Genomic DNA, 27,442 nt, shown 5'->3' on the forward strand with positions numbered 1-27,442 from the left:
GGAGCCCCGCAGTGGAGGAGCCCAGTCATCTTTCTGGAAGCATTTCTGGGACTCCCTTACAGGAAAGCCCCTTTCTGAGGAACACATTTTAAATCCCCTAGGCACGGCCTCACACTGCGGTGTGGCGCGGGGGGGGGGGGGGCTTCTGTGCCATCGTCTCCTGCACCCAACCAAAACTTCGATTTTAGGCCCCTCTGCGCCCAGATCAGAGCCCATGCTCAGGCTCCAAAAGCTAGTAGGAATGGGCTGGGTAATTCTTCCACTTTCTGTCCCCAGGCCCGGCCTCACTCTTGCATAGGGAATGCTGACTTTTATTCTTTTGGATAAAAGATGGTCCTCCAGCAATGGGATGTTCCCAACGAGTAACCTCTGAAACTATGCAAATCCCTCAGGGCAAATGAGTCCTTCTGGTCTTTTCTCCCAGGCTGGGGGAAGTGCAGAGTTACCTCTGAAACTATGCAAATCCCTCAGGGCAAATGAGTCCTTCTGGTCTTTTCTCCCGGGCTGGGGGAAGGGCAGACAGGAGACACCTGGGAGACCAGCGAAGCCTCAGGGAAAGGGGACACAGAGCTGGCTATCTGAGGTCGGACAGGTATAGATTCGAACCCTGCACACCGTGGGCCTGAGACCTTGGGCAAGAGGCTTCACTGCGGTCTGAGCCTCAGCTTCCTCATCAGTGAAATGGGTATAACAGTACCTACCTGGCAGGGTTAGTCTAAGTGGGCAGAATGGGGTGATATGGTGACAAGGGATTAGATGGGTCAAGTGCCCAGCTTAGTTGACACTCCATCTGTCCCTCCCCCACCCAGCCCTGTGTCGGGCTCTTGCTGGGACATGGGTCCAACTGGAAGAACCCCTAGGCTGGACTGGAAATAGCAGGAGGCCAGGGAGATCTGGGATGGAGAGAGACAAGGACGGACGGGGCGGGGGTGGGGGGCAGGCAGAGAGGGAGACGGAGGCTTGATAGAAAGAAGCAGAGACAGATATAAAGGGAGACAGAGGGACAGAGTTGGAAAGAGACACACAGGTAGAGAAGCAGAGAGAGCAGGGAGGGCACAGGCAGAGGAACAGAAAAAGGCCAGCTGAGCGGGTCCAGGCAGCCAGTGGAGTGAGTTCACCTGCGGGAGGTCAGGCCCCGCCCAGAAAGGGCAGAAAGGGGCCCTGCCCTGCCCAGCCCCCCCACCCCAGGGCTGCTGCCTTCAAGTTCCCTCTGACTCTGTCATCTGCCCTGGGGACTTCACGTTCTCGTCTAGGGGACTGCAAGGGTGGTCCCGCCGCCTCCTTCCCCCACCAGCAAGGGGACTGGGGTGAAGGCAGGACAGGGAGGAGGTGGGGAGCTAGGAGCTCCTCAGGGAGGGGCGAAGGTTGTGGCCCGGAGCTGGGGAGCCCTCAAGGAGGTGTGGGAGCATGGCCTGCGTGTTTCTGCACCTGCCACAGAGGCGAGCTCCTGATTCCAGGAAGGCCCTCATTCAGCCAGTCAACAAACACAACCAAGTAACCCGATCAGGCCCAGGACTGGGCAGGGCAGAGCAGTCAATGAGGCTGGTCCCCATCCCTGGACAGGGCAGTCCAGACTTAGGGAAACCTGGGAACCAGCACGTCCCACCCTCCAAAATTCCCATGGTTGGCCCGTGAACTGATGGTCTCTCCCACCAACCAGGACACAATGCTGGTTAGCCGAATTCAGATCAGGCTTCTCTTCTTCCCCCAGGTCTGTGCCCTTTGGTCCGTCCTGGCTGAGCCCACTCACAGCCCCTTCCTAACAGCCCTCCCTAGCACCGCTGGCCTCAGGCTGAAACATTCCTGACCTGCTCCGAAGGCACTGTCCACCCCCCCCACCCCCACCCCATGCACACTGCCCCACACCGGTTCTTTCCAGCTTAGTTTATTCCTCCTGCCCCACCCTTGAGACACTAGCCGATCTATCGGTCAGAGCTTTGTCCCTAGCTCAGCGGTCCCTCCATCTGTTTCAAAAGTTCCTTCTCCCTCCTTGGAATAATGATTCCAAACGGTCACTTCTCACTTTTTTTTTTTTTTTTTTTAAAGAGATAGAAATTTATTGACTACCTTGCAAGGGAGTAGCAGGTAGGACAGGGAAGGACAGACTGTCTGCCAGTCAGTCGCCCCTTACGAAAGCTGAACTTGTTTTTGTTGATGTCTGTCAAGTTATTTGTAATCAAAGACATTCCACTCGAACTGATACAATAAAAATAAACTATACAGGGGCGCCTGGGTGGCTCAGTCGGTTAAGCGTCCGACTTCAGCTCAGGCACGATCTCACGTTCCGTGAGTTCGAGCCCCGCGTCGGGCTCTGAGCTGATGGCTCGGAGCCTGGAGCCTGCTTCCGGTTCTGTGTCTCCCTCTCTCTCTGTCTCTCTCTGTCTCAAAATAAATAAACGTTAAAAAAAAAATAAACTGCACAGAAAAAGGAAGTAAATCATGAAATGGAAAAAGCTCTCGACTCACCATCAGCTCTAAATTTCCTAACTACCAAAACAAGAAAGGGACAGCAGTGAGTTCTACAACAACTCTCATCATCTGACGATAGAAGAAAATCCTTTCATCAGGGAGACATTTTTTTTCCCCCGGTGCAAAAATCCTCAAAAGAATGTTTTGGATTAAAGGGTACAAGAAGACGGCAAATTGGGTAAGGTTTCTAACAGCAGTTTGAAGGAAGTTGAAGACATACTCTGTTTAGGGTCGCCTTACCCTGAGCCAAGGGAATAAAAACAAACCGTATGTCCGTGAAGAGGTTTTTCTAAGAAGGGTAAGATGAAACAGTGTTATCTGACAAGGAACTCCATACCAGGAACGGAAAATCTAAAGGAAGGGGGGTTAGCGTGTCCTCAGGAAGACTTTCTCCCTTATCACTGGGCCGAACTTCTGCCTGTAAATTCAGGATGGCACTCTCCCTGGATCTCACGGCGTATCGGCTGATATTCACTGATATTCACCCCAGCAGATTAAGGTCCTTACATGCCTGGCCTGGGTGTTGGCCCTCCCACCCATCTCCAGGGATCCTTTCAGCCCGGATTAAAAATTCCCTTGAGGGGAGCAAGAATATTCTGTCACGGCACAGGAAGAAGACCGGGCCAGCTGTGGTAAAGGCAACTGTTCAGAAATGAGCTCTGGAGGTAAAGTCACAGCATCAGAGTTGAGAAGATGCTTAACTTCCCTGCCCCTGTGGTCAGAGGAGCCCTCTCTGGCCAACTAGTTACAGGGAGTGTGTACAAAGCAGGGGCTTGGCGAGGCACAGAGGCAGGGACTTGTTCAGTGCTCCTCCTACCCATCCGCCCTGTGCTGATCATCGAAGAGGCCTGGGGAGAATTGTCAACCAGCCTGGGACTCCCAATGCATCCACAGAGCCCATAGAGCATTTCTATCTCAAGAATCACACTTTATGCTGTGTCATATTAATTCCCGTCATTTTCTTTGCCCTGGTGGAGTGTATGCGGCAACGATCAGGATGGGAACAGCTATTTCTGTCTCTTATAAAATGTTTGAACGAGCGCTGTGTGTCGTATGTAAGTGACGAAGCACTACATTCTACTCCTGACCCCAGTATTACACTATATGTTAACTAACTAGAATTTAAATAGAATTTTTGGGGAAAAATAAACACAAAAAAGCATGTTTGGGCATTTACCCTCAGGCTCTGCAGGCATGATTTTCTTGGCAGCCAGGCCCTCCCTTCTTTGGAACAAGGTCGGACACAGGACCTAGTGTGGGCCCAATTCCTGGGAATGCCCCCAGGGCCTGAATTGCCTCGTAGTACAGAATCTGGTTATGGGATGCTGGTGTGAAGGAGGGCTGGGACCTTAACATCACTGGTCAGCTCCCTGTCAGCAACCCTGGGGCAAAAGGTATTCAGACTATGAGACATGACTCCCAATCTATGCACCGGGAATTGAGAGACTCCAGCATTTCTAGGCACTGTTCTGTCTTCCAAGGATTCTCATTTTTCATTTTAACAATAACCCTACGGGGTGTCTGGCTGGCTCAGTCAGTAGAGCGTGTGACTCTTGATCCGGGAGTTGTGAGTTCGAGCCCTATGTTGGGCTTAAAAAACTCAGAAAACAAAACATAAAACTCACAACAATCCTACGAAGAAGACACCAGTTACAAGTGATGTACGTCTAAGTGACAGGGTCAGGGTTCAAATCCAGGGCTTCAGAGCCCAAAGCCCATGTGCTCCCCAAGTGTAAATTAACTTTTATCTCCAGGGCCGGTCAGGTGGGCCCATACGTGCCTCTTCCCCAAACCAGAGCTCAGAAAGCACTCTGCAGTGTCTCCCAATTCTCAGGCAGGTCAGCTGTCGCGTCCTGCACTGGTGACCTCAGGCGGACTCAGCATCCCCAAGGAGTCTGCCTCGAGGAGAAGAGCGCAGAGAGGAGACAGAGGCGGGGCGGAAGCTAGCGGCTGAGCACAATTTCTGGCAGAGAATGTGTCTTGTCTGTCACGGTAGCAGGCGTGCGGAGACAGAAAGCCGCGGGCCTCACCACACGCGGAGGTGACAGTGACGGCTAGAAAGACCAGCTGCTGGCGGAGAGTGCGGGGAGGAGGGAGGAGGCGAGGCAGGGACCCTCAGAGCTCTTTCGAGGGATGGACCCGCGAGTCACCCACCAAAGGCGCTGCCTGTGTGATCCCCGACCAGCAGCCACCATCACCCGGATGCAGGTAGAAGGCGCAGAATCGGAGGCTGTGTTTTGTTAAGTCCCCCAAGCGATTCCTGCTCGCATCAAAGCATCGGAGCTCAGGGACAGAGTCAGAGCAACCGGTCACCTCCCTTTTGGCTCCTGTCTGAGCCCCCCAAAGCACGGAGGCACAGCGTGACTTTACAGCCTTCGAGCTGGAGGGGACGTCCCCCAAGTGCTCCCAGGTGAGAGGATGCCCACCCCATCCCTCCCTGGCACAGCTGGGGTTCATCCATCCACCTGTGCGGCCCGCATGCACGCCGGCCTCTCCGAGCCAGGCGCTGTGCTCCGCGAGGCAGGCTCGGAAGGGAAGAGACAGGCAAAGTCCTCCACCCACGGACCGAACATGGGGGACACAGACAGGACACACATAGGGGCGCCTGGGTGGCTCAGCCGGTTAAGCGTCCGACTTCGGCTCAGGTCGTGATCTCACTCACGGTTCGTGGGTTCGAGCCCCGCATCAGGCTCTGTGCTGAACGCTCAGACCCTGGAGCCTGCTTCTGATTCTGTGTTTTCCCTCTCTCTTTGTTCCTCTCCCACTTGCCCTCTGTCTCTGTCTCTGTCTCAAAAATAAATAAACATTTAAAAAAAAAAAAAGGAAAAAAGAAATAAAGAAATTGACCAGCCCTTGGTCTGAGCATCAGGATGGCATTTGCTGATGGTGGGGGGGAGCCGTTGGGGCGGAGAGAGCAGGCACAAGGGGTTTAGTGTCAGACATGACTGCACACAGGAGTCTGGAGCCAAAGGCAAAGACAGTGGGGACATACCGCCGGGAGCTGGCAGGTAACCTTGCATTTAGAGCCCCGGCACCAGGAGGGGGTGTAGGTGAGCAGGAGCAGAGGGCTGAGGACCCAGACCTGGGACCACCACCACCTAACTGGAGCCAGAGGGCGTGAAGCCCGCAAAGGTGACTGAGGAGGAAGAGACAGACAGGTAGGAGGGAGCCCGTGGAGCGAAGGGGAGAAGTCTCGAGAAGGGGGAGCTCGTCCGGACCAGGTCGTGCTGAGAGTTCCCATAAAACGAGAATGAGAACCCACCCTCGGACTGGACAAGGCAGACACCCTGGTGACCATGAAAAGAGGGGCCAAGACAGGGTTGAGGGGGGGGGGCAGAAACAGAGATGAGAAAGTGGGTGCAGAGAGCCTTGAGGAAAGAGGTGATGGGCTCAGGTGGGCATCACGATATTACATCCGCTGCACGCAAGTGGCAACACCAGGGCTGGGGCCACGGGCGCTCGTCCTCCGGCAGCCAAGAGGGCCTGGGACCCAGGGCTCAGGCAGAGGAGCGCTCTTTGTCAGAGCAGGGTCACGTCACCCACCATCCCAGGAGGGCACCGTGTGTGGGTGCAGTTGGTGCCTTTGGGAGAGGGGAGGGAAGGGAAGGAGATGTCACCTGTGCTCTCCAGAATTCCCCTCAGGGATCGGAGCCACACTGAGAAGACAATCAAAGCTATCCCTTACCGCCCCCCCCCCCCCCCCCCCGGGTGGCTCAGTTGGTTAAGCATCCGACTCTTGGTTTCAGCTCAGGTCAGGGGCTCGTGGGTTCATGAGTTCGAGCCCCACATCGGGCTCTGCTCTGGCAGTGTGGAGCCTGCTAGGGATTCTCTCTCTCTCCCTTGCTCTCTGCTCCCCCGTCCCCCACTCACGCTGTCTCTCTCTCTCTCTCTCTCTAAATAAACTGGAAAACAACAACAACAACAACAACAACCCTACCACTTACTGAGGGCCTCGTTTACGTCAGGACCCTTAGCCACATGATTTCATGTGTGAGTGAGGCATGACTCCCTTGATGTTACACCTGTGGACGTGAAGAAGCCTCAGAGACGTGAAGCAACTTGCCCAAGGACACACAGAGAAAGTGGGCAAGTGGAATGCGCGTTCAGCCCTCCTGACTCAACCCTGAGCTTGTCCCGGGGTTCAGAGCAGCCCGGGCGAGGATTAGCCGTGCCTGGTAAGGATCTGGCCTAAAGGGCTCCTGCAAGGTAGGGCAGCCCCCAGACAAAGGGGGCTTGAACCAAGCCTCCTTGAGGCCAGCCGTGGGAAGAGGTGAAATCATGTCGTCCACAGATTCCTGTCCGGGGAGCCCCTCCCTGGCCCCAGCCACCCAGGGTCGAATTTCCCTGTTTCTCTCCCTCCCCAGCCAAGGCCAGTTTTGTTACGAAAATGGACATCGCTTTTATTTTATTATCATAAAACAGCAATAATAGTGATATCTTATATAAAGTGGCCACACTCTAGAGGCAGGGGGGCCCGAGCTGGTTACAGGAGCAGGACTCAAAAAAGAGCAACCTGTCAAATACAACTATTTTAAAACTTCCTTCTTGGGGCGCCTGGGTGGCGCAGCCGGTTGAGCGTCCGATTCTCGGTGTTGGCTCAGGACATGATCTCACGGTTTGTGGGTTTGAGTCCCGCGTCGGGCTCTGCGCTGACAGTGCAGGGTTTGCTTGGGATTCTCTCTTTCTCTGCCCCTCCCCTGCTTGTACTCTCTCTTTCTCAAAATAAATAAATAAACAAACATAAAAGTCCTCCTTGTTATTTTTCAAACACGTGTGAATTATGCGTTTTAATGTTTGATGAGGTTTTCCCTGATTCCTGCGCTGCAGTTGGGATCCCAGGAAGATGGTGCTCAGGGCCTGTCAGGCCTGGGTGCCTTGAGAGATGCCATGCACAGCGTCCCACAGGCTCAGGTGTCTTCCCCACGTTAGCCCACGTAGTCCCCAGGAGGCCCATGCGGTTCTCCCACCGGCCCCATTTTACAGTTTTCTCCTGACGTCAGCCCTCCAAGAGAACAAGACGCCTACTCTGATGCCCTCATCTCACTGCTTAGGACACCAGCCCAGAGAGGACGGAGATGTGGCCACTGCCATGGAGCAAGGACCCCCGTCTCCTCATGCTGCACTCTGGGGCCAGGTGCCAAGGTTCGTCGTGAGCTGCAGAGACACCCTCGTGGCCCATGGCATGTTCCCACGGCACCAGGGCAGCAGCCTTCTCCCGATTCTGGGGACAGGTGCCTCACGGTGCTCCCCTACTGTCCCCACACCCCACTTGCTGGCTGCTTTACCACTGGGAATACTGAGGCCCGTTGAGTAGGCACCAACAATGGGCACTTTAAATGCATATGGAGCAGAAAAATAAACCCAGTAGAACTCCCCACCCTCCACCCCATTTTATTTTATTTTAATGTTTATTTTTGAGACAGAGAGACAGAGAGAGAGAGAGCGCGCGGGGGAGGGGCAGAGAGAGGGGGACAGAGGATCCAAAGCGGGCTCTGCACTGACAGCAAAGAGCCCGACATGGGGCTCGAATCCACAAGCCGTGAGACCGTGACCTGAGCCGAGGTTTGACACTTAACCAACTGGGCCATCCAGGCTCCCCTCCACCCCCATTTTAATTTGGATTTAAATTGCACTACCCCAAAGGGCTAGATGATCAATATGGGCAAATACAAATTGAGTGCATTCTCTGGAACAACTGGCTTGAACTCATCAAAAATGTCAATGTCATTAAGGGTGCAAAAAAAAAAAAAAAAAAGGCTGGTGAACTATTCTAGATGAATGGAGACTGAAGAGACATGACAACTAATATAACATGTGATGCTAGATTGCACCTGAGATCAAAAAGAAAAGTTATGGGGCGCCTGGGTGGCTCAATCGGTTAAGTGTCCGACTTTGGCTCAGGTCATGATCTCACAGTTCGTGGTTCAAGCCCCGCATCAGGCTCCGTGCTGACGGCTCAGAGCCCGGAACCTGCTTCAGATTCTGTGTCTCCCTCTCTCTCTGCCCCTCATCCACTCACACTCTGTCTCTCAAAAATGAATAAACATTAAAAGTTTTTAAATTGAAAAAAGTTCCAAAAATATTGGGAAAACTTGAATATAGAATTTATATTAAATAATATATCGCCTCCATGTTCAACTCCTCACAAGTGAGAACCGTATTGTGGTTATGTCAGAGGACATCGTTGCTCTTAGGAATATGGTCAAGTATTTAGGGATGAAGTGTCATAAGGCCTGCAACTAACTTTTTTTTTTTTTTAAGTAGGCTTGGTGCCTGGCACAGCGCCCAACATGGAGCCCAACACAGGGCTTGAACTCATGACCCTGAGATTAAGTCCTGAGCTGAGACCGAGAGTCAGACACTTAACCGACTGAGCCACCCGGGCTCCCCTGCCATGAACTTTCAGATGGTCCACCAACAAATAAATAAAGGATATACAGGCACACAAATACAGAAAAAGCAAGTGTCGGGAGCCAGATAAATGGGTATTCAATTGCACGACTCTTACGTCTTTCCTGGAGTTGACAACTTTCAAGGTAAAACGTTGGAGGAAAAGTAAATTTGTAGCTTCTGTAGCGGGAGCCGGAGCTCTCAGAAGGTTTCTACGTTGGGCCTCAGGTGAGGAACTTCTAATACGATTCCTGTTTCGGCTCTGACGCAGGGAACACCCCGGCCTGGCTGACCCAGAGGCCCCACGGGCCCTTGCAGGGCCTCTCTCTGGAAAAGCAGCGTCATGGCTCACTGGACCCCAAGAATGCTCCCTCCCTGCGCCTGAGCATCGGGCAGCTCGGTTCTACGGAGGGCAGCCACCTCGGAGCAGGGCCCTGCAATCCCACACCAGTCAAAGGGCAGCCGATATTTCTTGAACCCACCAGTGTCCATTGTCACAGTATGAACCAGCATGTTACAGGGTCACGGCTTCATGGAATCGTCTGGGAGCTTTTATTTTTTTATTTTTTATTTTTTGTTTTTTAATGTTTATTCGAGACGGAGAGACAGAGAGAGAGGGACAAAGAATCTGAAGCAGGCTCCAGGCTCTGAGCTGTTAGCACTGAGCCTGACACGGGGCTCGAATTCACGAGCCACAAGATCATGACCCAAGCCAAAGTTGGACAACTGAGCCACCCAGGTGCCCCCTGAGGAGCTTTTAAAAAGGCAAAACCCTAGAGATTCTGGGTTGACAGGTCTGAGGGACAGCCTGGGTATCCAGAATCTTAAAAGCTCCCAGGCAATTAAAATACGTGGCAAAGTTCGAGAACTCCCGGTTTAGACATTTACTTTTCAACTTTGGGTGTGCGTTAGAATTACTTGGGGAACTTTTTTTTTAATGTTTATTTTTTTTTTTTTTTGAGAGAGAGAAAGTGCACAAGTGAGGAGGGAAGGAACAGAGAGAGGGAGAGAGAGAATCTTGAGCAGGCTATGCACCATCAGCACAGAGCCCGACTCGGGGCTCGAACCCATGAACCGTGAGATCATGACCTGAGCCTAAATCAAGAGTCAGATGCTTAATCGACTGAGCCTCCCAGACGCTACTTGGGGAACTTTGAAAAATAAACAAGTGGACCCCTCCTCAGATGAATTAAGTCAGAATCTCTGGGAGGTGGGGCCTAGGCATCAGTATCTTTTGAAAGCACCCGACACGGATCCAGTGTGTAGCCGGGGTTGAGAACCCCTAGTTTGGACTGGGCTGCTTCTGAGAACTAACATCGGTCCTTATGTGATTGTGCGCGTTTGTGTTTTCCCACAATTACCTGTGTCAAAAATTTACTTAACTCATTAATGAGGCACCCGGCATGTTGGGGCAGCCAGCTGCTTTCAAGGAGAACGGGCGAGATCCAGGTGTGTATAGTCAGTGAAAGAAATAATGCTGACAGTAAACCGCAAAGTTAGATGCAAAATTGGTTAATACCTTACAGGGTAATAATCAAACAAAACCCTTTCAAGATGAGATGTAGGTGGCCACGCTCCAAAGTTTGCTCAGGTGCTAACTCCGTGAGTCCAGGTTCTGAAGGTGAGCGTGAACTTGATCAATAAGGGGGGGGGGGGGGGGGCGGAGCAGGAAGGAGGTGGAACGCACGACTGCCCGGAGAAGCCAGTGCTGGTGGCTGGCTCAGCCCAGCCTTCTTAGGGCAGGGACAGTTGGGGACAGAAGGTGGGGGACAGGCCATCCAGGGCAGACCAGGACGGGGCGTGGGGGACAAATGAAAGGCCCGTCAGCTTTGCTTCTGTCCCAGCCACTCCCATTTTCATCAGAGTTCAGTTATTCCCCCAAGATGCAACTCAAAGATCTTTCATTCTGACACAAACTAGGAGGCTTGGGACAAGAGGATTATTCTTTCCTTCAGGAGGAGGGAGGTATCGAACATAGAGAAATACTGTGGCCATATTCAGCAGAAAGGACGAAGCCGGGCCCCTCGCTGAGCCCGCTGAGTTAGACACCCTCTCGCCTCACCAGTCATCGGCACACAGGATACCACCACCAGCAGCACAGCTGAATCAGAGCACCGTTTGTCAGAAAAAGCGTTTTTAGACTCTAAAAGTGCCATTGTCACAAGCGGTTTTAAGAACACTCGCTCTAGGAGGGATGAAGTTAGGCAACAATATGCGTGGACCTGCAGACCATAAGCTCCCTGGGCCAGTTCCAGACAGAAGCACAGGGCAGATTTTTAAAAGCTGTCCTGGCAAGATGGGGGGGGGGGGGTGTGGGGGGGCGGGGCATGGGGGAGACGGGGGGGGGGGGGATAGGGCGTTGGGGGGGGTTGGGCAGAGCTCCTTCTGAATATGAGCAGAAGGGCCAGTTTGGGCCCAGGCCTGGAGCCTGGATGCCCAGCAAACCCCATTTGTTTTGCCATCCGGACAGCTGCTGCGTAACCTTGAAAGAGCTTCTGGTTCCCAGGGTGGGGGGTGAGGTGGGCAGGGGGGAGGGTGAGGGGCAGAGGAGAAAAAAGGAAAGCGCATCCCTACCTCACGCTAGACATCAACATTAATTCCATGGATCAAAGCTGTAAATATAAAGATCGAATACACAAAATAAAGATAAGATAGACTAGTTCCACGGTCTTGGGCAGGAAAGACTTTCTAAGCACCACACCAAAAGCCAAAGCCATAACGGAAGAGATTGATGAGTTGGCTATAAAAGAATTATAAACTTGCTGTCATAAACAAAGTTAAAAACAAATGACAAGCTGAAAAAATATTTGTAATGTATGTCAAAAAATGTAACATACCTGGGGCACCTGGGTGGCTCAGTCGGTTGAGCATCCGACTCTCGGTTTCAGCTCAGGTCGTGGTCTCACGTTTCCTGAGTTCCAGCCCGACATGGGGCTCTAAGCTGACAGCACGGAGCCTGCTTGGGTTTCTCTCTCCCTCTCTTTCTGCCTCACCCCCCTTGTCTCTCTCAAAATAAGTAAATAAACTTAAAAAAAAGAAAAAGAGGGGCGCCTGGGTGGCTCAGTCGCTTAAGCGTCCGACTTCGGCTCAGGTCACGACCTCATGATTTGTGGGTCTGAGCCCCATGTCGGGCTCTGGGCTGACAGCTCAGAGCCTGGATCCTATTTCCGATTCTGTGTCTCCCTCTCTCTCTGTCCCTCCCCTGCTTGCTCTCTCTCTCTCTCTCTCTCTCAAATAAATAAATAAATAAATAAACATTAAAAAAAATAGAAAAAGAAAAAGAAAATTTAATATTTCTAGTTTTTCTAAATCAATGAATATTAATACATCCAAAGAAACTAGGGTGAAGAATGTGGGCAGGCAGTTAATGAGCAAAGAACTCCTAATGACCAATAAATGTAATTTAAGAAGTTCAACCGTATTTCATTTTATTTATTTTTTAAGCAATCACTATGCTCATTGCAGGGTTTGTGATCCTGAGATCAAGAGTCACATGTTCTACTGACTGAGCCAGCCAGGCGCCCCAAGTTCAACCATATTTAATTCAAAAGAGCAATCCTAATTCTTTCAGCCTCTCAAATTAAAAAGATTTGAGAGGGGCGCCTGGGTGGCTCAGTCGGTTAAGCGTCCGACTTCAGCTCAGGTCACGATCTCGCGGTCCGTGAGTTCGAGCCCCGCGTCGGGCTCTGGGCTGATGGCTCAGAGCCTGGAGCCTGCTTCCGATTCTGTGTCTCCCTCTCTCTCTGCCCCTCCCCCGTTCATGCTCTGTCTCTCTCTGTCTCAAAAAGAAATAAAAAACGTTAAAAAAATTAAAAAAAAAAAAAGATTTGAGAAATCCTTTAACACCCCGTACCAAAAGGGTACAATCCTGATGGGAGAGTAAATGAGACATCTTCTGGAAAGGAATTGGGCGGTTGTATTAGAAATTTTAAGATGTGCATCCTTTTGATAAAATAGTTTCCACTTAGCAGGATTTATCCAAAAGGTTGGCAAACTTTTTCTGTAAAGGGCAGATAGGAAATAGTGTAGGCTTTGCGGTAGCCACCCAACTCTGCCACTGTAATGTGAAAGCAGCCACAGGCAAGCGGTGAGCAAACAGGGGTGAATGTGTTCCAATAAAACTTTATTTATAAAAACAGGCGGCTACATTTGGCCCATAGGAACTGTAGTCTGCCAACCTCAGACTTACTCTAAAGCAATGATTGCTGTCATGGGGAACCACTTAGCTACAAGAATGATGGTTACACTGCTTTTGTTAACCCCCCAAATTCCATTAATATATATGTACATATATGCTAACAATGAGGAACTGGTAAAAAAAAAAATGTGGTTGTCTTCTTGTGATGAAATAATAAGTTGCTATTTAAATTTATACAGAGTTGGGGCACCTGGGTGGCTCCGTCTGTTAAGCATCCGACTTCGGCTCAGGTCATGATCTCACGGTTCATGGATTCGAGCCCCGTGTCGGGCTCTGTGCTGACAGCTCGGAGCCTGGTGCTTGCTTCAGATTCTGTGTCTCCCATTCTTTCTGTCCCTCCCCCACTTGGGCTTGTGGGCTCCTCTCTCTCTCTCTCTCTCTCAAAAATAAAAAAACATTAAAAAAAAAATAAATTTATGCAGGAAAGTCATATAGCTACATGAGTATATAGAATGAAGGTTAGAAAATAGCATATAAGTGAGATACTAGAGCTTCAAGATCAACACCCCAAATCAAAAGCTATCCTATACAACAGACATAACCAATTAGGAAATATTGCAGCAAAAGGATTCTACACATAACAGCAATAGGGACTCGAAAATACAGTCACCCTACGAAGAAACACACAGAATCTATTTGAGAAATAAAACTATTCTGAAGTCCTGGCGTAAAAGAAAGCCAGAATAAATGAAGAGATATATTATGTTCCTGGATGAGAGAATTCAATATGGTAAAGAAGCCAATTCCCTTCATGTGATGTATAAATTTCAAACAGAATCTCTAGCAGGATTTTTTTAAAATTTTTTTTTTTTTCAACGTTTTTTATTTATTTTTGGGACAGAGAGAGACAGAGCATGAACGGGGGAGGGGCAGAGAGAGAGGGAGACACAGAATTGGAAACAGGCTCCAGGCTCCGAGCCATCGGCCCAGAGCCTGACGCGGGGCTCGAACTCACGGACCGCGAGATCGTGACCTGGCTGAAGTCGGACGCTCAACCGACTGCGCCACCCAGGCGCCCCTCTAGCAGGATTTTTAACAGGTTTTGACAAAAAAGAATATTCTCAAAGAGAAAATATGTAAGAATAACAAAAAAATGTTCTTAAATAAAGAAGGATGAAGGAGACCGCCTCTATAGATATCAAACTATAAAGCGAGAGTAGCTGAACTGGTTTTGGCTTAGAAATAGATACACAAATAGATCAATAAACAGACCAGAGTCCAGAAGGAAATCTGTGTTTATAAGGAAATTTAGCGTACGAGAAAGGGGTGAAATTTCAAATGAGTGGGGAAAGAGAGATGATCTGACAGTAGGAGCTTGAACAGCTGGCAACATTTTGAAAATAATGATGCCGCATGACTATACCCTTATCAAAAGCAAAAATAGTCTGCAGGTGGATCAAAGAGCTAAGCATAAACACGTTTTGTCTAAAAGTATCGGAAAAAAAAATATATAGGGGGATACGTTTATAGCCTTGAGATAAAGAAGGCATAACATGTGAATGGCATAAAAGGACGGGTAATGATCACGTAAGAATTTTAAAATTCTGTGCAATAAAAGATGCCAAACCCAAGATTAAAGTACAAGCAAAATGCATAAAGATTGACAGAATATATTTAGATGTCTTATAAATCAATAAGGGAAAGACAAACAACCCAAAGGAAAATGAGCAAAGACTATGAACTCCCCAAAGAAGAAATCCAAAGGGCCAGTAAACAGGACACATGGTCTACCACACTAGTAAATAAATGTCAATGCAAAGAAAGCAAGGGGGAGTCTCCCTCCATCAGGCTGGTGAGCGGAGAAGGGAAGGGAGGAGTGGAGGGGAGACTGGCAGGTAGGTGGAGACCTTCCAGGGTTGGCAAAGGGGTGAGGAAATGGACACTCTCACATACGGTCAGATGATACATCACTACTGCCTTTTTAGAAGAAAAATTTGGACGCATTTCTTAAAAAAAAAAGAAATAAATGTTGGTGCCTGGCTGGCTTAGTCAGTAGAACAAAGGGGTTCTTGATCTTGGGGTGGTTAGTTTGAGCCCCGTGTTGGGGGTAGAGCCTATTTAAACAGAGAGAGAGAGAAAGAGAGAGAGAGAGAGGGAGAAAGTGCCATTTAGCCAAAAAATAAAAAATAAATAGGGTCTGCACACTCTTTGATACAGCAATTCCATTTTTAGATTTCTAATCCTAGAAATACTTACAGAACATTCTATGCAGCATGAATACGGGTGTGCTGGATATGGAGACAGGGTCAGCTTGAGGCCTGTCACCACAGGGTGAAAATGGTGTCACTATGGAGGGGACTTGGAGCCACCCTGGAGGCTGAGGTTAAGGCCCAGGGCCTCAACGAAGTTCAGGGCAGGTCCTCCTCCAGGCTGGGGCAGAGGGAACCAGGGGAGGCTTTCTGGAGGAAGCGTAAGTCTTAATGCTGAGCAGAAGTTAGCCCAGGGACAGCGGGTGGGAGGACATCCCTGGAGAAAGACAAAACTTATACAAAGTCTGGGACGCAAGAGAGAACTCAGCCTTTTCATAGAATGAGGAAGAGTCGGCTGTCACCGATTTCGGGGTGGTGAGGCTGGAGAACGAGGTGGGAGTTGGTTTTATCCCTTTGGTGATGAGGGGTCCCAGAAGGGAGTGAGAGAGCTGCCCCTTAGGGAAGATCCTGAGGCACCGGGCTAAGGGTCTAGACAGGCTGGGGATGGTGAAGAGAGCTGTAGGCAGCAGGGGGAGAAGGACAAGGCAGCAAGCGGGGATCAGGGGACTCGAGGCCGGCTGGATGTGGGGGCGGCAGCAATGACTTTCCGGCCTGGGGGCTGGCTGGCTGGTGACATCATTCACTGAGATGGCAGTTTCACAGGAGAAGCAGGTGGCTTGATGCCCTATTCATTTTAGGGGGTTCCCTATTAATTGGCCCACGAAGGAGAATGACCAAGGGCCCCGGATCTCACAGCATTTGTGGGGTCAGCTTCCACGGCACCGCCCCCTTGCCTCTTGGGCCCGCAGTGGGGCTCTCCACACCTGCCCATGCCCTCTGCCCACGGGGACCCCTGTGCTATATAGATGGAGGGCTGTAAAGAAAAGAGGACAAGGGCCAGCCTACTGAGCAGGCCAGCCTTGGGAGGGATTCCCAGGGTGCTTCCTAAGACCCTAGCCCAGGGACACTCATCCGTGGACACCAGGGACACCCAGCATCCCCTGACCAAATTCACATCCCCCTGCACCGGGAAACTCGCTCAACCGTTGGGTTTACTAAGGCCTCAGGGACGCTTTTGGATGCCCCAGTGTCGCAGGCTCTGAGGACACAGTTAGGGTGACATTCGGTAAGTTCCAGAACTGATGCAGCACAGGTGGCACCCACCCAGGAGGGACTCACATGGCCCAGAAGTCTGCACAGCAGGCTGGGAGCCATGGCGGTGACAGCCAGTGGCCAGAGTTTCATGTGCGGGGTGCCTATGGCCACCAGCAACACTAAAGTGTCTCACCATTTTAACGATGGCCCTCATCAAGTGGTGATGTCAGAGGTCCCCACCCCAGGGTGTCCCATCGGCGTGTCCTCCCTACGTGGTCCCCAAACCACCCTTACGCTTTCGTCTCCAGCAGCACTTTGGAAGCCTGAGTGACCAGGCCGTTGTCAGTCTCAAGCTGACCCCTAGGGGACAACTGGGACACAGCAGGGTGCTGAGGGCCTGGTCCACGGGATTAAGACCTGCCCAGGCGGGCGCCCTCTGCTCCCCCGACCTGAGGAGCTGTGGGCCTTTAGCCGAAGGGAGCCCAGAGCCGCACACTAGAGGAGGCTGAGCCAGGAAGTGGATTCATTCACATCACGGGGACCCGGAGCCCCCGGGCCTTCACAGCCTGTCCCTGCAGGAGCCCACAGGCCCAGCAGGCTGGACTTTGACCTGTTCCCCCCTGCCTCCCACCTCCCAGCACTCAGGAGTCCATGGTAAGGAACAGACCCTGGGTCAACCGAGCTGCCCCACTGGACGCCCCAGAACAAGGCTGAGCAGTGTGTGCAGTGATCAGTCTCCACCTCCCCAGGGTCCTGCCAAACGGAGCCACCTGAAAGAGCCAGACCCACAGGCAGGGCATGAAGCGATCCCCCCAGAGGGGCTTAACCACAGGGGAATAAAAGCACATACGCAGGCAAAGTCCTGAGAGAGAGAAAATGAGGGGTACTGGGGTTGCTGAGGTTCGACTGGCATGTTCTTCTCGCTTTTCTCTAACCTCTTTTTATTCTGGAAAATAGTGTTGTTTAAAAGCAGAGCATCCTCCTGGAGCCCAGGGCTTCCGTGTCTGTTTCCCACCTTTTCTTCTGGAAGCGTGGACGGCCACGCATGGGGGCCAGGCGAGCAGCCCGTGGCTGCGGGGATAGGGCCTGCTGGGCGACCCTGGTGGGGAGCCTGGCCGCAGCTACCCCCTGCCCTCCAGCTCCTCGTGGGCAGGCCTCCATTTTGACAGGCTACCGAAACACCAGGGTCCGAGGGTAAAGCTGATGAGCACCACGTTCTCGTGCTGACCTCCACGACGCGGCACGGGAGGAAGGCAGCTCTCATGTACTCGCTAATAAGAAAATTCATATTTCCTCAGGTCCTTTAGACCGGCGTGCCCAGCCCTGTTTACAGCTGAGGAAACTGAGGCGCAGAGGGATTGAGAGCGGCTTGTCCGATGTGCATATCCAGTCAGTGGCCCAAGTGGGGTATGGACCCAGTCCTGGGTGACCCCACAGCCTTCCTCCTCACCTTGCTTCCTGCTCAGCTCTCCACGAGGGGTCCACCCCAAAACCCTGGGGCCGCTCCGTGTTTGTCCCACATGGGGAGTCCTCTGCCCTGATCCTGGCCCACATCCCATTAGCTGGGCTCAAATACATATTCACCCCACATCCACTGGGCCTGTCAAGGCAGGCCTGGAGCCCAGCTCTCTGCACTCATCCCTGGGGGCCCTCATTTTGGGCACAGCACCCTGGAGGCCAGCCACCTGGCTTCCGTGTTGGGGGCCCTGGCCCCGCACCCCGTGCCTGGCTCTGGCTTCTGCCGCCTTTGAGCGTTGGCTTCTCCAATATCATTTTCCTGGCCTCCCTCAGCAATACAGCCCTCTGTGTGGACACCCGCTCATCCAGTCCCAATCCTGACCCCACCACCCGGCCTAAGTGACCTCTGGGGTCCTGGATCTCCTTCAGCTATGGAAAATACTTCTGTTTGGGGGAGTTCACCAACCAGAGGCGGAGAGAAGTTATTGGAGGTGGCCTGGATGACAAACCGAGCCAATCGTCCTCCAGCCCTGGGGTGTCTCAGCCAGAAGGGCCCTTGGAGCCTGTCAATATACGCATCTTAAACTGTGTCTGTCTGTAGGGTGTAGCCACAAGTGTTTGGAACAAGAGTTCCGAAGCTTTATAACAAACACACCGCTGGGCACGGATAAAGGAAAACAGCCATGAGGACTGTGGTGTGTGCCCCACCTCGGGCACAGAGTTCCTCAGGCCCTCAGGACTTCCTGAGTGACGGGAGTGCCTTTAGTCACGCATAGGGAACCCCTTCCCGACATGGCTACGTTCCTGCCGAGGAGGTGACACCGGGGGGCCCCTGGAGAGCCTCGGGATGGGTCTGGCCACCAGAAAGACCCAAGTGTGATTAGAAGGTGGGAACATCCGGCTCGCCCATCCCCCCACCCCAGGCAGCACGTCAGGTTTTCGAAGTTCCGAGAGTTTCCGATTGCTGAACACACACATGTGCGGGGAAGCCAGTGGGTCTGGAGACAGCATGCGATCGCCTCACCGACCCCCGGCCCCCGCCACGCTTTGCCTTTGCACCTGTCCCATTAGGCTCTTCCTGAGTCGTGTCCTTTGTAATGAACTGATAGTCGCCAATACCGTGTGTCCCTGGGTTCTGTGACTTGTTCCAGTGAATTACTGAAGCCGAGGGGGGTTGTGGGGACCCCTGCCAGCACAAGTGCAGGCAGCCTGGGCACCCCATCTGTAGCTGCCCCACGGTGGGGCAGGCTTGTGGGACTGCGTCCGTGACCCTTGGGGTCTGCACTAACCCTGGAACGGAACTGAACCGCTAGACGCCTACTTGGCGTTGGAGAACTGGCGGACCGAGGACCCGGCGGGGCTTGTCGTTTGGGAAAAACCACACAGGGACCAGTTGGCTCCGTGGGTCAAGGGCAGAGGAGAAAAGAAAAACAAAATGCGGTCCTGCCTGGTGTTGACCTCAAGTCTGTCGTTTCCCCTGTTTGGCTCAGTTTCTCCTTGGAACCAGAGAGGGGGAGCCAAGTGCTTCGTGAGGACCCCCCAGTCCCTACCCTCCTTGCCGTGGCTCGCAAGGGGCCTGGCTGCTCAGGTTCCAAAAACTGTTTCTTGACTTTGAAGCCAAAGTGTCCTCGAAAGGGGAGGCCCTGGGGCGTCCCAGACACCAACGGGGTGGAGCAGAAGCAAAAAGATCATAAAGGCCAAGGCAGCGCCTCGGGAGGCTCCTCCACCCGCTCACGAGAGGCCTCGGGCCTCCCGCTTCTTACCTGCTCCGCACAGTCTGGGATCTCGGGCGTGCAGGGCAGCGTCCCCGCGCTCTCCACGGACAGCACATCTCTCAGCAGCTCCTCGCACCCTGCAGACGGACAGACAGCGCAGGCTCAGAACCTCAGCAGCTTTGCTTCTGATCCACGGGCCTAGGGCAGGAAGGGCTGTGGGGGGGCTGGCGGCCCAAGTGTCCAAGAGCCCAGCTGATCCTTCAAAGGCAGAGATGGCGTGCCAGGCCCTGGAGAGGCTGGTCCCGGGCTCTGCTGGTGGAGCTGAGACGCACTGACCCCAACAGAGAACACACAGCAGAGAGACTCCCAAATGCAGAGGGCAGGCCAGGGGCAAAGAGAAATCAAGGAGGCCTCTCTGGAGGAAGGGACACGAGACAGTACTCCCTGCCCGGTTCACAGACACCGCAAATGCACACACTCCCCTGCGGTCGAGGCCTTCGATGGCCCTGTAAACTCCAGGACATCAAGGACAGGGTCACCCTCAGCATGGCTCCACGTCCTGCAGACTGTGTCACACAGATGGCCTCCCTCCGCGGCTCCTGAGCAAATGCCCTCATATCTTTTCAGACAAAGGAGGTCAAACCCACAAAGCACCTGGCGTGGGCACATGACAGGCCCAGTCAGTGGCGGTCCTACAGTCCACGCTGCGGAAGGCTTTGTGGGGGCCGCGTGCAGCCCCTCCCAACCTCTCAGCTCACTTCCTGTCAGCCCTCACCTCCAAGGAAGTGATTCCTGCTTCCTTCCCACCCTCCCAGAGCCGCAGGTGCCCCACAGAAAAAGGTTCATCCTGACAGGAAAACATGGCTTCCTTCACAGATGGCAGGAAAGTCTCGAGGGCCTGTGTTCTCTTCAGAGCCAGCAGGGAGGCTTGAACAAGTCTGCCTGCCCACTGGCCCAAGCCGCTTTCTCCAGACAAGCAGTTTAGTGGTAAGAGTGGCCATGAGTGGCCTCTGATCCCTGGAGTGCCTCACAATGGCCTTGGAATTGGGAAAAGAGAGGGACTGTATTTTGCTCCTTCAAGGAGGGGAGCGGGGAGGAGAGGAAGAGACTGAGGAGTCCCAAGGAAGAGAGAGGGGAGGAAACAAAGAGAACAGGAGAGAAGGAGGAAGATGGGCATCCACTGTGCCCCGGGGTCTGCCCACAGCTGTCCTCGTTTTAAAACTGCAAGTCCTGTGTCCTGGGAAACTGCCAGCGAGCTGGGTCATCCTGGAGGGAGGTGACCCGGAGGAGGACTCAAGGAGGAGAAAGGAAAGCAATCAGAAACCTTTCTCTACAGGACAGATGATGGGCAGGGAGGAAATGACTGTCCCGTGGGCATGGGGTGAGCCTGGATCCTTCTCCTCAGTCCCCAGGGGAGGAATCTCAGCTGAGACCCAAGTCAGGCCAGCTTCTGCAGCTGGACGGGATCCTGAGAGACCCCTAGGACCCAAAGGTCTCACCTTTCATGGCGAACACCCCTCGGCAAAAGTCTTTGAAGTTGATTCTCCCGAGGTCGTTGGGATCCAAATATTTGACAAGTTTTTCCACCTGTGAGAAGGAAGGAGGGACAGATGTGAGGTCTCCAGAGACGCCCCATGGGGTTCACGGAGCTGGGGTGAGGGTGGCTGGGGAGGCTGGAATGGAGGGAGGGCTTGTCACCTGAGCCAAGGGGATACAGTGTCCCCTCCCAGGCCTCCACCCCTCACCCTGGATCAGCGCCAACCCCCCGACGGCAGCCGGGCCACTTGATTCTCTTGAGGTCCACAAACAGCACCAGGAGCCTTCCAACGAAGACTGGCACATGGAGAGTGAACGCTCTGATTTTTTTTTTTTAACTTAATGGTTTCTTTCCTACAAAAATCATACGAGCTCGCTGCAGAAACTCCGGAAAAGAGAATGAATCAAACCCTGCCGTTTCCCACTTTTTTTCCCCTTTAAAACACATAGTTTGGGTGCAGCTGGGTGGCTCAGCCGGTGAAGTGCCTGACTTTGGCTCAATCGTGATCTCATGGTTCGTGAGTTCAAACCCTGAGTTGGGCTCCCTTCTGACAATACAGAGCCTGCTTGGGATTCTCTCTCTCAATTTCTCTCTCTCTCTCTGCCCCTCCTCCACTCTCAAAATAAATAAACTTAAAGAAAAAACACATGGTTTGAACCACTTTTTGGTTGTTTTTTTTTTTTGTAGTTCTGAGAGACCCTTGGCCAAATTCCCTTTTGTCCACAAGGAGGAAATAATTATGTCACATTTGTATACATTCTTGGAGAATTTTAAATTACAAATCAAATAAGATTTAAGACAAAACCAATTACGGTCAAGACAGTGGCTGCATTTGTAGCACTTTGTAGGAGGGGGAAGGTACCAAGGGGGTTTCTATTTATTGATCTGGATGCTGGCCACACAGTGAAAACCCACTGAGCTGTCTGCTTGTGGCCGGCACACTTTTCTGTTCTGTTTGTACTTTATACTTCCATAAAAAAATGTTTAAAAAATAAAGTCTGTTAATAAGGGGTTTTTTTTTTAGCCCAAAGGACTCAGCCATTCCTGATGTTTGGAAGGTTCTCTCCTGCTTAACAGTTTAATCAGAAACCCTTTTGTGGGGCGCCTGGGTGGCTCAGTCGGTTAAGCGTCCAACTTTGGCTCAGGTCATGATCTCGAGGTCCCTGAGTTCGAGCCCCGCGTCGGGCTCTGTGCTGACAGTTCAGAGCCTGGAGCCTGTCTCAGATTCTGTGTCTCCCTCTCTCTGACCCTCCCCTGTTCATGCTCTGTCTCTCTCTGTCTCAAAAATAAATAAACATTAAAAAAAAAAATTAAAAAAAAAAAAAAGAAACCCTTTCGTGCTGCCCTGTGGTACCACCCATGTTGTTCGTGGTTATAAGATATGCTGCACGGTGGATACACCCTAATTGACTTAACGACCCCTAATAGTTGGGCATTTTCGTTACTTCCTGCTTTTTGTCATTACAATTCATCTTTGGGGGTTTCTACAGCTGTGTGATGACCAGTTGAGCCCTGGCCCCTCAGATCCCTGACTTCCTCATCGCTTTCTCCCCCAGCCCACCTCAGCCTGCGAGACCCTGAGCCACCCCAGCCACACCGAGGACTTGCCCCTCTTCCAATGTCACTCACTCGAACACCCCACTCCCTGGCCGCATCCTCCGTCCCTTTCTGCCCATTGTGCAGTTCTGCAGCATTAGGGGGGGCTGCTCCCTCTCACCCGCATGCAATCCATACCCAAATGCCATACCCTAAAGCCACTTTCCTTTTTCCACACCACCCATGGAGTCCCACGGGTCACAGCCATTATCATCTCCCTTCCTGGCTGCCGAAGTTTCCTGATTCATCTACTCTCTCCCGCTCATCCTCCACTCCGACTGGATTCTGTCACCTCCTCCCCTGGTAAAAACCTTCCAGTGATTGTCCACTACCCGTAGGATAAAATCGAAACTCTGTAACGTGGTCTACAAGGCCCTATATGATGATCTGGCCCCTCCAGCCCCATCTCCTCCCACTCTTTCTATCCCTCACTGCATTCCAGCCACACTGGCTTCCAGTCAGCTCCTTAAGCAAACCACTCTTTCCTGACTCGGGGCCTTTGCACATGCTGTACGTCATCTCAAATGCTTGTCCTCCCGTCATTCATCACCTGGTTTGATTCATCCTTCGGGTCACTGTTTGTACCTTTATCAAATGTCTCCCCCTGAGACAAACCTGTCCTGACCACTCCCATCTAATTAGGGTCCACCTGCTAGTAGCCTGTAGCACCCTATGCTTTTCCTTCAAATCACTTGCTGCAATTTGTAATTATATTGTATGCAATAATTTTATTACTTTGTGTCTTCCCCTCTAGGAAATAAGCTCCCTAAGGGCACGGGTCACGTCTGTTTCGATCACGGCTGCATACACGGTAGCTCCCACCATGACTGGCATATACTAGAAGCTTCACGAACATTTGTTGAATAACCGAATATGAATGGTTCTATGAGTCACCTAAATTTTATTTTATTTATTTAAAAAAATTTTTTTAACATTTATTTATTTTTGAGACAGAGAGAGACAGAGCATGAACGGGGGAGGGTCAGAGAGAGGGAGACACAGAATCTGAGACAGGCTCCAGGCTCTGAGCTGTCAGCACAGAGCCCGACGTGGGGCTCGAACCCACGGACCGCGAGATAATGACCCGAGCCGAAGTCAGCCGCCTAACCGACTGAGCCACCCAGGCGCCCCGAGTCATCTAAATTTTAAAGGCTTTTGGCAACAGTTGCCAAATTGTTCTCTGTAACGAAGTCTTAATTTAGTGTTCAGCCAGAGCAAGTGACTTCCCACTCGAGAGCTCCGAGTACATTTCCTTAGTTTTTGGCAATGGCCAACTTCCTAAGAACTCTCTTTTCTAATTAATTAGCGCCAGGCTCCACCCCCCCCCCCCCCGCACCCCCACCCCTCCCCCACCCCCACCCATAGTTCCAGCAACTGAAAGTCCACTTCTTCTGGAAGCCTGCTTCTAAATCAGCCTGTAACTTAGTGGCAGTCCCTCCCTCCCCTCAGCGCACACGCAAACCTTCATTCGCTCACTGGGCGCTTCCTACATGCTGGGCACCCTGCTGGGGGCCTCAGGCAAGCGCACACGCGGTCACACACACACACACACACACGCATGCGTGCGCACACACTGCCACACTCTCGTCAGGCACCTTTCCTCTCTTCCCAGTAATCACCCTCGGTGTCTAAAGCACAGTGGGGCAAAGAGGAGCTCTTTCTTTAGACTCCTTTCGGGCTGGGTTGCAGGCAGGCTACATCAAAGCACTCTGGAAACCCTAGAACACAGCATGCAGGCAAGGGGTTACTCTTACCGGCGGTATTGTTAACGCCCGTGGCCCACACCACTCACCGCAGGCTCCAAAGCCCAAGCCATGGTGGGGATTCATCCGTCCATTAAGGACTGTGTTTCCTGCATGCCCATGGGACGTGTTTCCAGTGGTGGCCGCTGCGGCGGGAGTCTGAAGGCCTGGTCGCTGCCAGCGGCCTGGCCTCATGGGGACGCACCCAGCTGGCTTTGGAGATGAGCGGTGAGCGAGCAGCGGGCATCTCTTCTCCCTCCCTGAGCTTGGTGGCCCTGCACTCGTACCTCTATTCCAGCTGACTATGCATTTTGCACTCGGGTATCAGTCTGGGGGTGACGGGTGGGCAGGGCCTATACATGGTCTGTCCGGGACCCCCTCGACCTGGGTACCTCTCAGGACGTTGGAATTCCAGTGAAGGAAGAAGGTGGCTTCCTGCCAGCTCCCATCCCGGCCAGAGCCTCCTCAGCATTGCAGCTGTCCCCTTCCCTCACTGCAAGGACAGCCTGACTATCGGGCAGGGGCGTGGCTTCTGAGGATCCCAATGCCCAGTGCCACCTGCACCCACCACCCTGGCCAGGATCCCACCGCCTCCCCTCCTGCCCCTCTCCCCACTGGCATCGTGGGGACTCTGTGAACACTGGGGCTGGGCTGGGACATTCCGTACCTCCCAGCCTCCCCGCACTCACCCCCACAATCCTCTCCAAGGTCAGGAGCTATGACTTAATTATCTCCGATGCAGTCAAGGGTGGATCGTCACTGACTGTTGAATGGCCGGTGCAGAGCCCCAGTCTCAGGTCCACCTGAGAAGCAGCAGGCTGTGCACTCGGATTCCAAGTGTCCGTCGCCCCCTGGGACTGGGAGACATTGGTGGGACCAGGCTGTCCAGCCCCCCTGACCCCCACCGCCTCCAGGGAAAGCCGGCCTGGAGCGGAGGTGCGGGGCTGCTTGATGACAGGCAAACAGATGAGGTCCTGAGGGCCACCGCAAAGTCCCTGAACACCCCTGAGCTATGGCGTAGGAGACTCCCACAGGGCTCATCAAAGAGCGGAGACCCTGGAGAGTGTGTGCCACGGGCCGTACGGCCCTTTAGAAAGCAAACGCGACCACTGTAAATTATTATAACAAAACTGCCAATTATATTAACACCGCAACTGGAGGCTCAAGGACCTTCTAAATAAACAGTGGCAGGGCTCATGCAGAGGGGTATTAGTAATTCCTGCTGGGTTCACGGAGGGCTTGCCATCAACTGTAGCAACTCTGTGCTCAACTGTGTGCTAAACTCTGGCCCGACTTGCTCTCATCTCTGACCCTCACAACCTTAACGGCTACAATCACAGCCTCCCATTCTACAGTTGAGGAGACTGACGGGAGAGGTTAGACGTTTAGACAGTCACCGTGGCAGTAACCCTTCCTTGAACCCAGGTCCTGCTGGCCCCAGACGATCAGCTTCTGCGGTCTACTGGTTTCCTGCGTATCAGGGCCCTTACCTGCTGCGGCTGGGGACCAGTCACCTTGATCACCAAGAGTCTCAACCCTCCTGGAACTAGACCACATTTTCCCAATGCATCCCTGGGCCAGGGAGGGGGGGCATTCAGTTGACCCAGCCCTTTATTTTATAGGCAGGGAAGCCAAGTCCCAGGCAGGGGAAGGACTTGCTCAAGGTCACACAGCAAGTGCAGCAAATAACCACCCACGTGTGGTCTTTGCGGCGAAGTGGGGCCACAGGCACTGCCCCCCGCCCCGTGTGACGTGCACACCATCCACGGCCAGGCTGCCCTGGGCCGCCTCTCGGCTTCTAGTCGGAAGAGAAGGGCATCCTGGGCCCATCAGGGCCTGCAGGGGCAGCTGCTCTCACTGAACCACACACGGCTGGGCCATGAGCTGGCTGCCAGAGACACTGCTTGTTCACTGGCAGTAAAATATTGATCTTTCCATTTTGGGGCCACTCAATTACCAGGCTTCCCCTTCTATTTCTGTTGCCTTTCTCTTTGGGCTGATTTTCCATTCATTCATTCCCCCCGGGTCACATCTCTTCTGGCTCCAACCAGATGATGTTTAAAACCTCATTGCTGCCGCCGTCTGATTGATCACCAGCCAGATGCTCTCTGAGCCTGTGCCCAGCCGCCCCCGCCTCCCTAATTTCCAGATCTGCCAGCCAGACGGGCTCAAGCAAGCCATTTGCCTCTCGGAGGCCTCAGCTGCCTCATCTGAACAAGGGAAATAAACCGGCAGTCAGCAGGTGAGATGCCTAGTAAGTATTAGCAATTACTATTACTAATCAAGCAAATGCCTGGTGACTCTTCCTTTACGCCAGACTCTGAGCACTCTGTTCATATGGATTTATTGAATCCTTACAACCAGCTCAGAAGCAGAGACTATTATTGTTCCCATTATACAGGTGAGGACACTGAGGCTCAGAAAGGCTGAGTCACGCAGCTGGTAAGAGGCAGAGTTGAGACCTGAACACAGGCAGTTTGGCTCCAAAGTTCATGTTCTTTGCCAATAATTATTATTATTTCTACTAACATAAACTACTATTATTACTATCGTCATCACAAGTTTGGGGGCTTGCTCTGACCAGAGAGTGAATAAATTTGTCTTCTGCTCTCTTTTCACCTAGGAAAATGGTGATGGGTACAGGGAACCTTTACTTAAGAACTGGGATTTTTTGGGGGGCGCCTGGGTGGCTCGGTCGGTTGAGCGTCCGACTTCAGCTCAGGTCACGATCTCGCGGTCCGTGAGTTCGAGCCCCGCATCGGGCTCTGGGCTGACAGCTCAGAGCCTGGAGCCTGTTTCAGATTCTGTGTCTCCCTCTGTCTCTGCCCTTCCCCCGTTCATGCTCTGTCTCTCTCTGTCTCAAAAATAAATAAACGTTAAAAAAAAAATTTAAGAACTTGGATTTTTTTAAATGTTTTTTTCTTTTATTTATTTTTTTCCATATATGAAATTTATTATCAAATTAGTTTCCATACAACACCCAGTGCTCATCCCAAAAGGTGCCCTCCTCAATACCCATCCCCCACCCTCCTCTCCCTCCCAACCCCCATCAA

At 52.4% G+C, this 27,442-nt stretch overlaps 1 protein-coding gene across 1 annotated transcript in view; it reads right to left on the bottom strand.

The window, feature by feature from the left end:
* Positions 1 to 27,442, bottom strand: part of RAB11FIP4 (RAB11 family interacting protein 4) — a 127,009-nt gene that overhangs the window by 62,027 nt on the left and 37,540 nt on the right. Inside the window, exons 2-3 of the mRNA XM_058705415.1 lie at positions 21,014 to 21,101; positions 19,563 to 19,651 (exon numbers count right to left, since the gene is read on the bottom strand). Of these exons, the coding sequence (XP_058561398.1) occupies positions 19,563 to 19,651; positions 21,014 to 21,101 (177 nt within the window). The remainder of the gene's footprint in view (positions 1 to 19,562; positions 19,652 to 21,013; positions 21,102 to 27,442) is intronic.

The sequence above is a fragment of the Neofelis nebulosa genome, chromosome 16, assembly GCF_028018385.1.
Source record: "Neofelis nebulosa isolate mNeoNeb1 chromosome 16, mNeoNeb1.pri, whole genome shotgun sequence".
Lineage (NCBI taxonomy): Eukaryota > Metazoa > Chordata > Mammalia > Carnivora > Felidae > Neofelis > Neofelis nebulosa.